Raw genomic sequence first — 16416 nt, forward strand, 5'->3', positions numbered from 1 at the left:
TCTCTCTCTCTCTCTCTCGCTCTCTCTCTCTCTCTCTCTCTCTCTCTCTCTCTCGCTCTCTCTCTCTCGCTCTCCTCTCTCTCTCTCTCTCTCGCTCTCTCTCTCTCGCTCTCTCTCTCTCTCTCTCTCTCTCTCTCTCTCTCTCTCTCGCTCTCTCTCTCTCTCTCTCTCTCTCGCTCTCTCTCTCGCTCTCTCTCTCGCTCTCTCTCTCTCTCTCTCTCTCTCTCTCTCGCTCTCTCTCTCTCTCTCTCTCTCTCGCTCTCTCTCTCTCTCTCTCTCTCTCTCTCTCTCTCGCTCTCGCTCTCTCTGACTCAGTGATTGTGTTATGGGCAGGTCCACCGCAGTGACGTTACCGTGGTGGCCTTCTTCATCATGCCTGCCAAAACCAACAACTTCAACGTGGAGTCGCTGAAGGGACAGGCCATCCGCAAGCAACTGTGGTGAGCCTCACGAGAACAGGGAACTTGTGCGTAGCGGCTGTTGCACTGCTCCGTGCGGCACGCGCCTGAAGAGAGGCATTTGGATTCAATGGAGAAATCCACGCTACAAACACCGTCTACGGGAACAAGTAGTGTCAATCATTTTGAGATCTTTCAAATCTAAAACAAAACATGAGTCAATTCCTTCCTGTGTGTGTGTGTGTGTGTAGGTGCGTGTGTGCGTGTGTGCGTGTGCGTGTGTGTGTGTGTGTGTGTGTGTGTGTGTGCGTGTGTGTGTGTGTGTGTGTGTGTAGGTGCGTGTGCGTGTGTGTGTGTGTGTGTGTGTGTGTGTGTGCGTGTGTGTGTGTGTGTGTGTGTGTGTGTGTAGGTGCGTGTGTGCGTGTGTGTGTGTGTGTGTGCGTGTGTGTGTGTGTGTGTGTGTGTGTAGGTGCGTGTGTGCGTGTGTGCGTGTGTGTGTGTGTGTGCGTGTGTGTGTGTGTGCGTGTGTTGTGTGTTTGAAAAGTGGCTACAGTGCCATCTGTGCCACTCTCACTGTGCACACTGCCCCTTCTGTCTGACAGGGACACTGCACACACGGTGAAGGAGAAGTTTGGCACGCGCCTCTACGACTCTCTGCTCAGGTACGTCTCTCCTACTCCACTCACACCTGCCACACCTGCCACACCTGCCACATCCACCACACCTGACACACCTGCCACACATCTACCACACCTGCCACATCCACCACACCTGACACACCTGCCACACGTCTACCACACCTGCCACATCTAACACACCTGCCACACATCTACCACACCTGCCACATCTAACACACCTGCCACACATCTACCATACCTGCCACATCTAACACACCTGCCACACATCTACCACACCTGCCACATCCACCACACCTGACACACCTGCCACACGTCTACCACACCTGCCACATCCACCACGCCTACTACATCTACCACACCTGCCACATCCACCACACCTGACACACCTGCCACACATCTACCACACCTGCCACATCTAACACACCTGCCACACATCTACCACACCTGCCACATCCACCACACCTGACACACCTGCCACACATCTACCACACCTGCCACATCTAACACACCTGCCACACATCTACCACACCTGACACATCTACCACACTTGTCATATCTACTACAGCTGCTACACTTACCACATCTAATGAAAGATTCAGTTGTATCATCTGGACTCTCATCCAAGAGTCATTCTCAATCTGTACATTGAGTCTGGGAACTCAGGTTTTATATCCTACACTGAGTAAGTCCTGCCCACTGGGCGGGACCTCCTGATAATGGGAGTATCTGGTTTCACTTTACACCCTTTGTTCAATAACAGCCCTGGAATGGGCTGTCTACCTCCTATTGTAACTGACTTTTACTTCCTTTTCACAGAGTATGTGATTAGCATCAGAATGCCCTGGGCATCTACTGCTCCAGGGTTTCAATACACTATTATGTACGACCGGAAGGTTGAATCTTAAACCTCTATGTCTCTTTAAGGAAGGATTCTGTTTTTTAACAAAGATTGCCTCTTTAACTTTCAAAGCGTCTTTTGTCCGGCTCAGAATCTTCTCCTCACTGTCTTTGATGGAGTGGTTTGTGTCTTTAAGATGCAGATGCACGGCGCTCTGTGGTCCTGAACTCCAGTGTCTGACGTGCTTTCTTCACTGCATTGGACAGAATAAACTACATTGCTCTGTTGTTGTGCTCGGCATCTTGTTCTTAGGATGAACCAGTTTTTGTCTTAAAGTGTTGCCTGGTTTAAAATAAACAAGGATTTTGTGTTGTCTCATAATTCTTTGCAGTTTTTCCGACAGTCCCGAGAAATAAGGAATAGAAACACCCTTCTTTGTTCTGTTTCCCTTGTACTTTTTGTCTTTTTTCTTTTTATTACCACATCTAACAACACCTACCACATTTACCACGTGTCCACCAAGTGCCACATTTACTACACCTACCATCTCCATCCTCCAATGATGTGTGTTTTCAGAGGACAGATCCCAGACATGAACGCCATTCTGGACCGCGACGACTTCACCATCATGAAGCGTGCCATCTACGCCACACAGGTACCAGCTCCCTCCCCCCGTCCCACCTGTCTCCTCCCCATTGTCTCCTCTCACACTCATACAATATACAAATGATATGCAGAGTTGCCAGATTTTCAGACAGCAACAAGTGGCCAAGCCTTTAAAAACTATAATTATTTATTATTACATTATTTATTCAAACAGTTAGTTAGTTTAGTTAAACAGTCCCTAGTACTTAGGGAATAAACATTTCACTTAAATGTAGTGAACATGATTATATTTAGATCAGATTTTACCAAAGTTTTCCCCCAGTTTGAGCATTCTGTATGAAGTTTGCATGTTCCTCCCCGTGTCTGGGTGGATTTCCTCCGGGCGCTCTGTTTTCCCCCATCAGCTCATAACATGCACCAGTTAAAATCCGCCAGCGAAGGTAGTCCTGACCAAGCCTAGCACAAAGATATGGAGATGGGTCCCCAGCGACGATGTCCCGGTGGCATTGAAGGATTTGACCCATCAAATTTCCCTACGAAATGAGAAATGCTGTTGGAATCTATGCTACTTCTGTGCGTTGACTTGAGAGGTGCACTAAAGATGCTTATAGGGACGAGAAGCATATTCTTGGTCTGAAACCAAAAGGGCTTGTCCTGTAGGATGATGTGAATGCATGGTAGTAGACTGAACTTGACTACCCTGTAAGCCTAGTCAAATTAGTCAAATTGATGTTATGACTGACAAAGTGGAGAATGGTAATCGCAGCGGTAACCTACAGATTGTCCGTATACCAGAGTACAAACTGGGAAAATAAAGCTTGACAATGCACATCGCTCCCCAAGCCGGCCCCAAACCAGAATCCAAGACCTATTATACCCAGTGAGAAAAAGTGTGTCATGTCTGTATCCAGACGTCTGGCCACGGGCCAACCCGGATCAATTAAGCCCCACGTCTCTTTCTTCAACAGCTACTCCGTGAGAAAGGTCAAGAAACATAAAACCTTTGATCAAGTGAAATCTAGTCTGAGAAAGAATAAAGTAGATGCTCTGCTTTATCTCACAATGCTTAATATCAATGTGGACGGAAAAATAAAAAGATTTACTACACTGGAGAAAGCATTGGCATTTGCAGATACACTGCTGGTTTTACCGAGTATTTTCCCAATGTGGGCCAGTGTGTTCCAACCTGGGTTCCAACTCTGGCTCCGTAGCGCCACCTCAAAAAGCAAATAACACGGGGCCCTAAGGAAGCCTGATGCAAATAAAAATATGACGACAAGTAAAAAAACATTTTATGATCCCGCCCTAAATCATACAGATTTGGCCACATTTGAAGCTGATACGCCTTTGGGTATGATCATAGTGAATTTTAAGCAAAATTGCAATTTTGGAGACGTTTCTTAAAAACTAAAATATTGTAAAATGTTAATAGAGCGTTTGTGAAGATGTCTGAACGCAGAGATATGCAAATTAAGTGTCTATCTCATAGACAACTGAAAACAATTACAAGGGGTTAATTTGTGACAAAGTTCTGTCTATGTCATCAATAAGCAACATCCCATCCAAATCGCAGCAACAATTTATACACGACACATACATGATACATGTTTCAGTTTAAACTATTGTTTAATAAAATTAAAAGCATTTTCAGGTAATCTTATTTGTTGAATCAAAACTATTTTGTAATTTATATAGATTTTAGCCCTTGTTTATAGTAGGGTTAAGTTGAGGTTTGACCAGAACACACTCGCTAAAGAAAGGCAGCGGAGAGCCACCAGTTGAGGATATTGAACTCTTTTACTGGAATAAAATGATTCTATTCCTTTTGAAAGCCTTCTTACATTTTCATAGCAAGTCCTTAAAATACAAGAAAAAATTGCAAAGCCGTGTTAAAACCTGCTCTAAAAGGGCAGACACAAAATAAAAGCAGCAAACATCCAACAAATAAAATAGAACATATTTGAAAAAAATAAAATAAAATCATGACCTAGAGAACCATAAAAAAAACAACCATCCCATTTCGTCCACAGTCAGTCAAATTTGTCCATTTTCAATTGAAGTCCAAATGTATTCTTTCCATGTCCATTATAATCATAGTCCAGTTCTTGAGCTTTTTGTGTCATATTTTTTTTGTTAGGGCCTTTTTTGTGGTGGCTTGTTGGATGCTCCAGAGATATCGGCTGGTTGTGTCCATGGCAGGAGTCCTGAGGCCCAAACACATAGTTCTGAAATCCAGTGGATGGTGAAGTCATAAATTATCTAAGTCTTTATTGATCTCAGTCCAAAACTTGTGAACAACAGGACAATCCCAAAACACATGATAGTGGTTTGCCTCCTGCTGCCACATCCTCTCCAACAGTCTGCCTCCTGCTGCCACATCCTCTCCAACAGTCTGCCTCCTGCTGCCACATCCTCTCCAACAGTCTGCCTCCTGCTGCCACATCCTCTCCAACAGTCTGTCTCCTGCTGCCACATCCTCTCCAACAGTCTGCCTCCTGCTGCCACATCCTCTCCAACAGTCTGCCTCCTGCTGCCACGTCCTCTCCAACAGTCTGCCTCCTGCTGCCACATCCTCTCCAACAGTTTGCCTCCTGCTGCCACACCCTCTCCAACAGTCTGTCTCCTGCTGCCACATCCTCTCCAACAGTCTGCCTCCTGCTGCCACATCCTCTCCAACAGTCTGTCTCCTGCTGCCACATCCTCTCCAACAGTCTGTCTCCTGCTGCCACATCCTCTCCAACAGTCTGCCTCCTGCTGCCACGTCTTCTCCAACAGTCTGCCTCCTGCTGCCACATCCTCTCCAACAGTCTGCCTCCTGCTGCCACATCCTCTCCAACAGTCTGCCTCCTGCTGCCACGTCCTCTCCAACAGTCTGCCTCCTGCTGCCACGTCCTCTCCAACAGTCTGCCTCCTGCTGCCACATCTTCTCCAACAGTCTGCCTCCTGCTGCCACGTCCTCTCCAACAGTCTGCCTCCTGCTGCCACGTCCTCTCCAACAGTCTGCCTCCTGCTGCCACGTCCTCTCCAACAGTCTGCCTCCTGCTGCCACGTCCTCTCCAACAGTCTGCCTCCTGCTGCCACGTCCTCTCCAACAGTCTGTCTCCTGCTGCCACATCCTCTCCAACAGTCTGCCTCCTGCTGCCACATCCTCTCCAACAGTCTGTCTCTTGCTGCCACATCGTCTCCAACAGTCTGCCTCCTGCTGCCACATCCTCTCCAACAGTTTGCCTCCTGCTGCCACACTCTCTCCAACAGTCTGTCTCCTGCTGCCACATCCTCTCCAACAGTCTGCCTCCTGCTGCCACATCCTCTCCAACAGTCTGCCTCCTGCTGCCACATCCTCTCCAACAGTCTGCCTCCTGCTGCCACATCCTCTCCAACAGTCTGCCTCCTGCTGCCACATCCTCTCCAACAGTCTGCCTCCTGCTGCCACATCCTCTCCAACAGTACGCCTCCTGCTGCCACATCCTCTCCAACAGTCTGCCTCCTGCTGCCACATCCTCTCCAACAGTCTGCCTCCTGCTGCCACATCCTCTCCAACAGTCTGCCTCCTGCTGCCACATCCTCTCCAACAGTCTGCCTCCTGCTGCCACATCCTCTCCAACAGTCTGCCTCCTGCTGCCACATCCTATCCAACAGTCTGCCTCCTGCTGCCACATCCTCTCCAACAGTACGCCTCCTGCTGCTACATCCTCTCCAACAGTCTGCCTCCTGCTGCCACATCCTCTCCAACAGTCTGCCTCCTGCTGCCACATCCTCTCCAACAGTCTGCCTCCTGCTGCCACATCCTCTCCAACAGTCTGTCTCCTGCTGCCACATCCTCTCCAACAGTCTGCCTCCTGCTGCCACATCCTCTCCAACAGTCTGCCTCCTGCTGCCACATCCTCTCCAACAGTCTGCCTCCTGCTGCCACATCCTCTCCAACAGTCTGCCTCCTGCTGCCACATCCTCTCCAACAGTCTGTCTCCTGCTGCCACATCCTCTCCAACAGTCTGCCTCCTGCTGCCACATCCTCTCCAACAGTCTGCCTCCTGCTGCCACATCCTCTCCAACAGTCTGTCTCTTGCTGCCACATCCTCTCCAACAGTCTGCCTCCTGCTGCCACATCCTCTCCAACAGGCTGCCTCCTGCTGCCACATCCTCTCCAACAGTCTGTCTCCTGCTGCCACATCCTCTCCAACAGTCTGCCTCCTGCTGCCACATCCTCTCCAACAGTCTGCCTCCTGCTGCCACATCCTCTCCAACAGTCTGTCTCCTGCTGCCACATCTTCTCCAACAGTCTGCCTCCTGCTGCCACATCCTCTCCAACAGTCTGCCTCCTGCTGCCACATCCTCTCCAACAGTCTGCCTCCTGCTGCCACATCCTCTCCAACAGTCTGCCTCCTGCTGCCACGTCCTCTCCAACAGTCTGTCTCCTGCTGCCACATCCTCTCCAACAGTCTGCCTCCTGCTGCCACATCCTCTCCAACAGTCTGCCTCCTGCTGCCACATCCTCTCCAACAGTCTGCCTCCTGCTGCCACATCCTCTCCAACAGTCTGCCTCCTGCTGCCACATCCTCTCCAACAGTCTGCCTCCTGCTGCCACGTCCTCTCCAACAGTCTGCCTCCTGCTGCCACGTCCTCTCCAACAGTCTGCCTCCTGCTGCCACATCCTCTCCAACAGTCTGCCTCCTGCTGCCACGTCCTCTCCAACAGTCTGCCTCCTGCTGCCACGTCCTCTCCAACAGTCTGCCTCCTGCTGCCACGTCCTCTCCAACAGTCTGCCTCCTGCTGCCACATCCTCTCCAACAGTCTGTCTCCTGCTGCCACATCCTCTCCAACAGTCTGCCTCCTGCTGCCACATCCTCTCCAACAGTCTGCCTCCTGCTGCCACATCCTCTCCAACAGTCTGTCTCCTGCTGCCACGTCCTCTCCAACAGTCTGCCTCCTGCTGCCACGTCCTCTCCAACAGTCTGTCTCCTGCTGCCACATCCTCTCCAACAGTCTGCCTCCTGCTGCCACGTCCTCTCCAACAGTCTGCCTCCTGCTGCCACGTCCTCTCCAACAGTCTGCCTCCTGCTGCCACGTCCTCTCCAACAGTCTGCCTCCTGCTGCCACATCCTCTCCAACAGTCTGTCTCCTGCTGCCACATCCTCTCCAACAGTCTGCCTCCTGCTGCCACATCCTCTCCAACAGTCTGCCTCCTGCTGCCACATCCTCTCCAACAGTCTGCCTCCTGCTGCCACATCCTCTCCAACAGTCTGCCTCCTGCTGCCACATCTTCTCCAACAGTCTGTCTCCTGCTGCCACATCCTCTCCAACAGTCTGCCTCCTGCTGCCACATCCTCTCCAACAGTCTGCCTCCTGCTGCCACATCCTCTCCAACAGTCTGCCTCCTGCTGCCACATCCTCTCCAACAGTCTGTCTCCTGCTGCCACATCCTCTCCAACAGTCTGCCTCCTGCTGCCACATCCTCTCCAACAGTCTGCCTCCTGCTGCCACATCCTCTCCAACAGTCTGCCTCCTGCTGCCACATCCTCTCCAACAGTCTGCCTCCTGCTGCCACATCCTCTCCAACAGTCTGTCTCCTGCTGCCACATCTTCTCCAACAGCCTGCCTCCTGCTGCCACATCCTCTCCAACAGTCTGCCTCCTGCTGCCACATCCTCTCCAACAGTCTGCCTCCTGCTGCCACGTCCTCTCCAACAGTCTGTCTCCTGCTGCCACGTCCTCTCCAACAGTCTGCCTCCTGCTGCCACGTCCTCTCCAACAGTCTGTCTCCTGCTGCCACATCCTCTCCAACAGTCTGTCTCCTGCTGCCACGTCCTCTCCAACAGTCTGCCTCCTGCTGCCACATCCTCTCCAACAGTCTGCCTCCTGCTGCCACGTCCTCTCCAACAGTCTGTCTCCTGCTGCCACATCCTCTCCAACAGTCTGTCTCCTGCTGCCACATCCTCTCCAACAGTCTGTCTCCTGCTGCCACATCCTCTCCAACAGTCTGTCTCCTGCTGCCACATCCTCTCCAACAGTCTGCCTTCTGCTGCCACATCCTCTCCAACAGTCTGCCTCCTGCTGCCACATCCTCTCCAACAGTCTGCATTTCCCTTTGAGTAACGGGCACTTTGTGACATGTCACCTTTATGCATTTATGTGTGTGAACTGCTCTCAGAGATGCTGCAAATGAATTGGCCTCTGATCAATAAAGTGGTCTGAATCTTGATCATTAGAGCATACTTCCTGGTCTGCAGTGTTCTGACCAGTCCTTGTTTGTGAGCAGAGACCCAGCTTGCCTCCCATCACCACACACAACATGCTGGACGATGCCACTGACCCCATCCTGACCAACGTGCGGCGCATCGGCCTCTTCAATGACCGCAACGACCGGGTCAAAGTAAGAAACAGTCCTACACTCAGCACGTTACATTTTCAACAGTAACAAAACATGACACGTTACACCATGTTTGCCTAAAGCACATTTTCATTGGTCAGTCACACACATATTCTATGTAATTCTGTATTTCAGTGCGTCATTTATTTTTTTTAAGTAATAATATAGTAGTATTACAAAAGTCATTGAAGCCCCTGCTTTTCAGACAAATGCTGTTTGCATCATGTAGCAACTCAAAGTTTGACCTTTTAATGCTTTTTTTAAGGTTCAATTTTAAGGTCTATGGCATTTCATATTTTATAGTTTGTGAATGTAATTTTACAAATTTTGAAGCCCCACTTTTCCTCTATTTCCTGGTGCCTGTTGTCTAGTATGTAGCCTTGCACATCAATTGCATATTGCAAATAGTTGATTAACAAAACAAACGTTTTTTAAATTGATCCCAAAATTTAAAAACAAAAATACAACTTCTGAGCAACTTCTGGTTTCTTTATTTGAAGACAGTGGGGGCCGAGCTTGACTGAAATGACCGGGCTCCCTGCACTGCCATCGCTGGGGCCTCAAACCTCCCCTGGCACCTGGACTGTGCAGGCCCTCGTTCTGGACCTGGTTCAGTCTTAGCCCGGGAAAACTGGGGAGAAGCCCACAGACATTCCCCGGCGGTGAAACAGATCTCTCTGTGCTGACCACAGTGTCTGGCTCTGTCCTCACACCCTCTGGAAAACACAGCCTCTCACTGAGCACTCAGGTGTCCAGCTGTGCGTAACGGTGCAGCGCTGCACGTGACTCATGCAGTCCTTGTTGCCCAAGACCTAGCAATGGTTTAGTCCGGTTAGTTTGGGACATGCCCACTGCAAGGACATGCTCCATTCCCTGGGGTAAACTGGGACTGCGCATGTGCGGAGCAAGTATTACATAGTTACGTCTCCTGTTCGCATGATTGTGAGCCACGGAGAGCTTGCTTTCACCCCCGGGGAATAGAGTGTATAACACTTTTGATTAAGTGAAATCTCCCCTGAGACAAAAGAAAGTGGATTACGCTCTGCTTTATCCAGCAATGCTGAGGCTCAACATGGATGGAAAAATAAAACAATTTAGTACCACACCGGAGGAGGCATCGTTATATCAACTGTACCAGAGGGCCTATTTTTTAACCTTCTAATCCCTTTTTGGATTGTTTTTTTGCATTTTGTTTGTTCTATTGTGTTCTGACCATTATAACCCTCTGATGTTCAAGGCTTATAAATCAGAACGTTCTAGAGGAATAATCTAAATAATTTAAATATATCAAGGCATTGCAATAATCTGGACAAATACTCTACTAAAAACAAATGGGAACGAGAAGGTAATTGGATCTTGTTCCTCACTTGTGTTTAAACAAGTTTTAAAACATAGGGTGAAGCATCACTTTACGACTGAGTTTATTTTATTGATTTTGTGTTGTTCCTTTGCCCAACACTCAGCAGTAGATTAGACTGGTCTGTTCATGTGTGTTTCAGATCATCTTCCACCCAGAGTTCCTGTCCTCCACTAGCCCACTGCTCCCCATGGACTATGATGACTTTGTGCGTGGATGTAATCTGGGCGTCTTCCCATCCTACTACGAGCCCTGGGGTTACACTCCCGGTAACACAATAGTTCATATCCTGAGACAATGTGTCACAGCTGAAGAAGACAATGTCACAACACCCTTAGACCTGTTCCCTCTGGTTTGCTTTGGAGTGGATTGTTATTGAACAAAAGTGTTTCCAATGTCTTAAGAGAACTGTACCAACCTGAGTAAGTGATTGGAAGCGGACCCCGTGAGTTCTATCATCTCACATGAAAGCGTTCCAGGAACCAAAAGCAAGTCAGACCGCTTTAGAGGTTGGACCTCACTAGCTCTCTGCTTTGAATCTCCAGTACATTTCACTTAAGTCAGTGGAGACACTTTTGAACCATCCCTCCAAAGTGAACCGGTGGAAACTCATCCCAACAGTCACCTACTGAAAGCATGTGTGTACTCTGCAGGCGAGTGCACGGTAATGGGCATCCCTAGTGTCACCACAAACCTGTCTGGATTTGGCTGCTTCATGGAGGAGCATGTGTCCGACACCTCTGCATACGGTGAGTCTCTGCACTGTCCTGCACTCGCTTTACTTGGAGCCATCACTGTCCCCACGCTCAACAGGGGGCTGGCTGGGTTACATTGCCAATAATATGGGACTCACTCTGCACACTGGAAAAGGAGAGGGCTTATGACAGTAAAACGTGGAAAGGAAGATCACATATGTATGGGCATTGATCAAACACAAAACATCAGCTATATCCATCGATCCATCTGTCTTTTTGCGCTTATCCGGGGCCGGGTTGCGGGGGCAGATGTCCAAGCAGGGACTCCCAGACATCCCTCTCCCCAGACCAGAAACTTCCTCCAACTCTGCCAGGTTTCCCAGGCCAGCCGAGAGACACAGTCCCTCCAACGTGTCCTGGCTCTTCCACAGAGCCTCTTTCCGGTGGAGATGCCCGAAACACCTCCCCAGGGAGGCGCCCAGGAGGCATCTGGAACAGATGCCCGAGCCAACTCAGCTGGCTCCTCTCGACGTGAAGGAGCAGCAGCTCTACTCCAAGCTCCTCCCGTGTGACTGAGCTCCTCACCCTATCTCTACGGGAGCGCCCAGCCACCTGGCGTAGGAAACTCATTTAGGCCGATTGTATGCACAATCTTTTCCTTTTGGTCATTGCCCAAAGCTCATGACCATAGGTGAGGGCAGGACCGCATCACTGCAGATACTCACGTATCATCCTGCCCTCACTCGTGAAAAAGTGGAGGAAATCTTGAATTCCTCCACTTTGGGAAAGGACTCCCCACCCACCGAGCGAGGGCAGACCACATTTTTTCCGGTTGACAACCATGGTCTCTGATTTGGAGGTGCTGATTCTGAACCCAGCTGCTTCACACTCAATGCAAGCCATCAGGACAATAGCGTATGCAAACAGCAGAGATGAGATCCTGTGGTCCCCAAACTGGACACCCTCCGGCTGCGCCTAGAAATTCTGTCCATAAAACAAGCCCTGGCAAAGTCCAACACGCACTGGAAACAGGTCTGACTTACTGCCGGAAGCGCAATCACAGCTCCTGCTCCGGTCATACAGGGATCAGATAGCCCTGAGCAAAGGGCCCTGGATTCCATAGGCCGGGAGCACCCCCAAAGAACACCCTGAGGGACACGGTCCAAAGCCTTCTCCAGATCCACAAAGCAAATGTGGACTGGTTGGGCAAACTCTCATGAACCCTCGAGCACCCGATGGAGGGTCTAGAGCTGGTCCAATGTTCCACGACCAGGACCAAAACCACTCTGCTCCTCCTGAACCAGAGGTTCGACTATCGGTCGGATTCTCCTCTCCAGCACCTGGAATAGACCTTACAGGGGAGGCTGAGGAGTGTGATCCCTCTGTAGTTGGAACACACCCTCCGATTCCCCCTTCTTGAACAGAGGGACCACCACCCCGGTCTGCCAGTCCAGAGGCACGGTCCCCGACCGCCACGCGATGTTGCAGAGACATGTCAGCCAAGACAGTCCTACAACATCCAGAGACTTTAGGTACTCCGGGTGGATCTCATCCACCCCCGGAGCCACTGAGGAGTTTGCCAACAACCTCAGTGACTTCAGCTTGGGTGATGGGCGAGCCAGCTTCCGAGTCCCCGGTCTCTGCTTCCTCTTCGGAAGACGTGACTGAGGGATTAAGGAGATCCTCAAAGTATTCCTTCCACCGTCTGACAACATCCCCAGTCGAGGTCAGCAGGCCTCCACCCGCACCGTAAACGGAGTTGGTGAAGCACTGCTTCGCCCTCCTGAGTCTTCGGACGGTTTTCGAGAATTTCTTTGGCCCCAAAGAAAGCCCTGGGTTTTTGCCACTGCAACAGCACAAGATGCGGTATGCCTGGCCTGCCGATACCTGTCAACTGCCTCAGGAGTCCTACAAGCCAAAGAGGCCTGATAGGCCTCTTTCTTCAGCCTGATGGGATCCCTTACTTCCGGTGTCCGCCACCGGGTTCGGGGGTTGCCACCGTGGCAGGCACCTGAGACCTTGCACCCACAGCTCTGAGCAGCCGGTCCACTAGGACTCACTGTCCCCAGCCTCCCCCGGGATCTGGAAGAAGCTCTCTTGCAAAAAAAAGGAAAACTGTTTGTTTACTTTGGGGGCATCCTAGTTTGGTCCTGGCTTGAGCGCAGTTTATTCCTGAGAGCTCCATCATGAGGCCGCGTCCTGAGGATCAAGGAGGTGTGAGGAGCAGTGAGGAGAAGGTGTGAGGAACAGTGAGGAGAAGGTGTGAGGAACAGTGAGGAGAAGGTGTGAGGAGCAGTGAGGAGAAGGTGTGAGGAATAGTGAGGAGAAGGTGTGAGGAGCAGTGAGGAGAAGGTGTGAGGAGCAGTGAGGAGAAGGTGTGAGGAATAGTGAGGAGAAGGTGTGAGGAGCAGTGAGGAGAAGGTGTGAGGAACAGTGAGGAGAAGGTGTGAGGAGCAGTGAATCCTGTCCTTTAGTCCATCAGCAGCAAACGGAACAGCTCTGTTCTTGCGCAAATTAGTCAAATTAGCTTAATGGCTAAGTTTGTTTCAACTAAATGCAAACAAATGTGCAAAGTTGCATAAACACATTTATGTAATTATGAGGATGTGGCTCTGAAGTAGTTTTGCTGTACATGATTTTAGTTGAGTTTATTCAGGCAGAGGAATCTATATACAAATCTGCTTAAGTACATTCAGTTTTTCGTGAGTTCATCTGTATTTGTCGACCTTCAGGGCGATCTGAGGAGTGGATTGTGAAGCCCATTGCCTCATATCTCCTTAGCGCTGGTTAGGAACCTCCTAAAGTTATGGTAAAGGAGCTGTGAAAGAAAGCATATTGTCCTAACTCTTTTCTAACTTCACTGATCAATTCACTGTCAATTCAGACAATCCTTGTCGTGGCTTATGATGACGTATGTGCGGGTCAATGCTGTAGCTGGAAATGGGGATGAGACAAGGGAGGACATGCAGCAAATTGTTGCAGCCGGGATTCAAACTCACAGAGTCTGGCATATGTGCTTCCACCTTAACCACTCAACCACAGGGCAACATGAGTCTCACGTTTCATGTGTATATTGGACATTTGCAAAGTGGAAAAAAATATTTTCAGACAAATCTGACCATGGACTAAATGGGATGATTGTTTTTGTTCCATATGTGCTTTAATTTCTCCATTTTTGTTGGATGTCTACTGGTTTTGATATTTGTCTACTGTTCCATCTGAATTATTTATTGTATTGACTACAGCTTTTAATGTGCATCACTCTGTCTATGATGTTTTTTATGTATACATCTAAAAAAATGATCAAAACTCAAATACATAGATACTGAAACTGAAGTCTTTTAAACCCGTGGAGAGAATTCATTTGCAGTATGTGTTTTTCACCTGTCCGTCTGCCCGGCGTGTCTTTGCAGGGATCTACATCGTGGATCGGCGGTTCCGCTCTGCAGACGACTCGTGCAACCAGCTGACCCAGTTCATGTTTAGCTTCTGTCAACAGTCTCGGCGCCAGCGCATCATCCAACGTAACCGCACCGAACGCCTGTCCGAGCTGCTGGACTGGAGATACCTGGGCCGGGTCAGTTATGCTTTCATCCTAGTTTGGTTCTGTTTAACTCTAACCGGGTTTTGTCCTGGACTGGAGATACCTGGTCCTGGACTGGAGATACCTGGTCCTGGACTGGAGATACCTGGTCCTGGACTGGAGATACCTGGTCCTGGACTGGAGATACCTGGTCCTGGACTGGAGATACCTTGTCCTAGACTGGAGATACTTGGTCCTGGACTGGAGATACCTTGTCCTGGACTGGAGATACTTGGTCCTGGACTGAAGATACCTGGTCCTGGACTGGAGATACCTGGTCCTGGACTGGAGATACTTGGTCCTGGACTGAAGATACCTGGTCCTGGACTGGAGATACCTGGTCCTGGACTGGAGATACTTGGTCCTGGACTGGAGATACCTGGTCCTGGACTGGAGATACCTGGTCCTGAACTGGAGATACCTGGTCCTGGACTGGAGATACCTGGTCCTGAACTGGAGATACCTGGTCCTGAACTGGAGATACCTGGTCCTGAACTGGAGATACCTGGTCCTGGACTGGAGATACCTTGTCCTAGACTGGAGATACTTGGTCCTGGACTGGAGATACCTGGTCCTGGACTGGAGATACCTTGTCCTGGACTGGAGATACTTGGTCCTGGACTGAAGATACCTGGTCCTGGACTGGAGATACCTGGTCCTGGACTGGAGATACCTGGTCCTGAACTGGAGATACCTGGTCCTGGACTGGAGATACCTGGTCCTGAACTGGAGATACCTGGTCCTGGACTGGAGATACCTGGTCCTGGACTGGAGATACTTGGGCAAGGGCTCCTTCTACAGCAGTCTGAGCAGGGCTGAATTTGTTTTGTTGCTATCCATATTTGTCCTGTTTTTTTTAACCTTCTTTAGGAAGTTTATTTATAGAGCACAATATGTAGACAAAGTAATTCCAAGTGTTTCACATAAAAATGTACAAATACAAACAAACCCCTTCCATCAGATAACTTTTGCCCTTCAAGGCAACTTCTGTTTGGGCATTACAAAAATAAATTGAATTGAATTAGCTTGAAAATGACATCTTGATTTCCAATGAAACCTTCTCTACTCTGGTCACTCCTGGATGAAAGAGAAATTTATTGTGTAATGTTGCGTTGAGGTTCAGATCGGTGTGTTTTCAGTTCTACGTCCACGCCCGGCACCTGGCCCTCAACAGATCGTTCCCGGATAAGTTCAAAGTGGACCCCATGGCTTCTCTACAGGTGAGACACTGCCAAACACAAGCCCACATGTGTCCCAGACCTGTGACGGCTGGAGCTCTTCTTTTCTGTCAGCAGGCAGAGGGGTTCCGCTACCCGAGGCCCTACTCCGTGCCCCCGTCCCCATCCGCCTCCATTCACTCCACCCCCCACCACAGTGACGAAGAGGAGGAGGATGAGCCCTACGACGAGGACCTGGAGGCCGAGAGGGACCGCATGAACATCAAAGCGCCATTTGTACTGGCCCCTGTGTCAAACAGCAAGATGAAGTAGCATTGAGAAGCCGGCTACTGACCCCACCTCCACCCAGCAGCACTGAGAGGCCGGAAACTGACCCCACCTCCACCCAGCAGCACTGAGAGGCCGGAAACTGACAACACCTCCACCCAGCAGCACTGAGAGGCCGGAAACTGACAACACCTCCACCCAGCAGCACTGAGAGGCCGGAAACTGACAACACCTCCACCCAGCAGCACTGAGAGGCCGGATACTGACAACACCTTCACCCAGCAGCACTGAGAGGCCGGAAACTGACAACACCTCCACCCAGCAGCACTGAGAGGCCGGAAACTGACAACACCTCCACCCAGCAGCACTGAGAGGCCGGAAACTGACAACACCTCCACCCAGCAGCACTGAGAGGCCGGATACTGACAACACCTTCACCCAGCAGCACTGAGAGGCCGGATACTGATAACACCTTCACCCAGCAGCACTG

General features: G+C 50.2%; 1 protein-coding gene across 1 annotated transcript in view; it reads left to right on the forward strand.

The window, feature by feature from the left end:
- gys2 (glycogen synthase 2) overlaps positions 1 to 16094 on the forward strand; it is a 43417-nt gene extending 27323 nt beyond the window's left edge. The window contains 9 exon segments of the mRNA XM_072453704.1: positions 334 to 440; positions 1001 to 1060; positions 2451 to 2529; positions 8736 to 8849; positions 10346 to 10472; positions 10857 to 10952; positions 14312 to 14475; positions 15621 to 15701; positions 15777 to 16094. Of these exon segments, the coding sequence (XP_072309805.1) occupies positions 334 to 440; positions 1001 to 1060; positions 2451 to 2529; positions 8736 to 8849; positions 10346 to 10472; positions 10857 to 10952; positions 14312 to 14475; positions 15621 to 15701; positions 15777 to 15971 (1023 nt within the window). The 3' untranslated portion in view covers positions 15972 to 16094.
- Positions 16095 to 16416: the final 322 nt, after the last annotated feature.

Source organism: Eucyclogobius newberryi, unplaced genomic scaffold (assembly GCF_026437365.1).
Source record: "Eucyclogobius newberryi isolate DKJ021-1_F unplaced genomic scaffold, fEucNew1.0.hap1 SCAF_2, whole genome shotgun sequence".
Classification (NCBI taxonomy): Eukaryota; Metazoa; Chordata; class Actinopteri; order Gobiiformes; family Gobiidae; genus Eucyclogobius; species Eucyclogobius newberryi.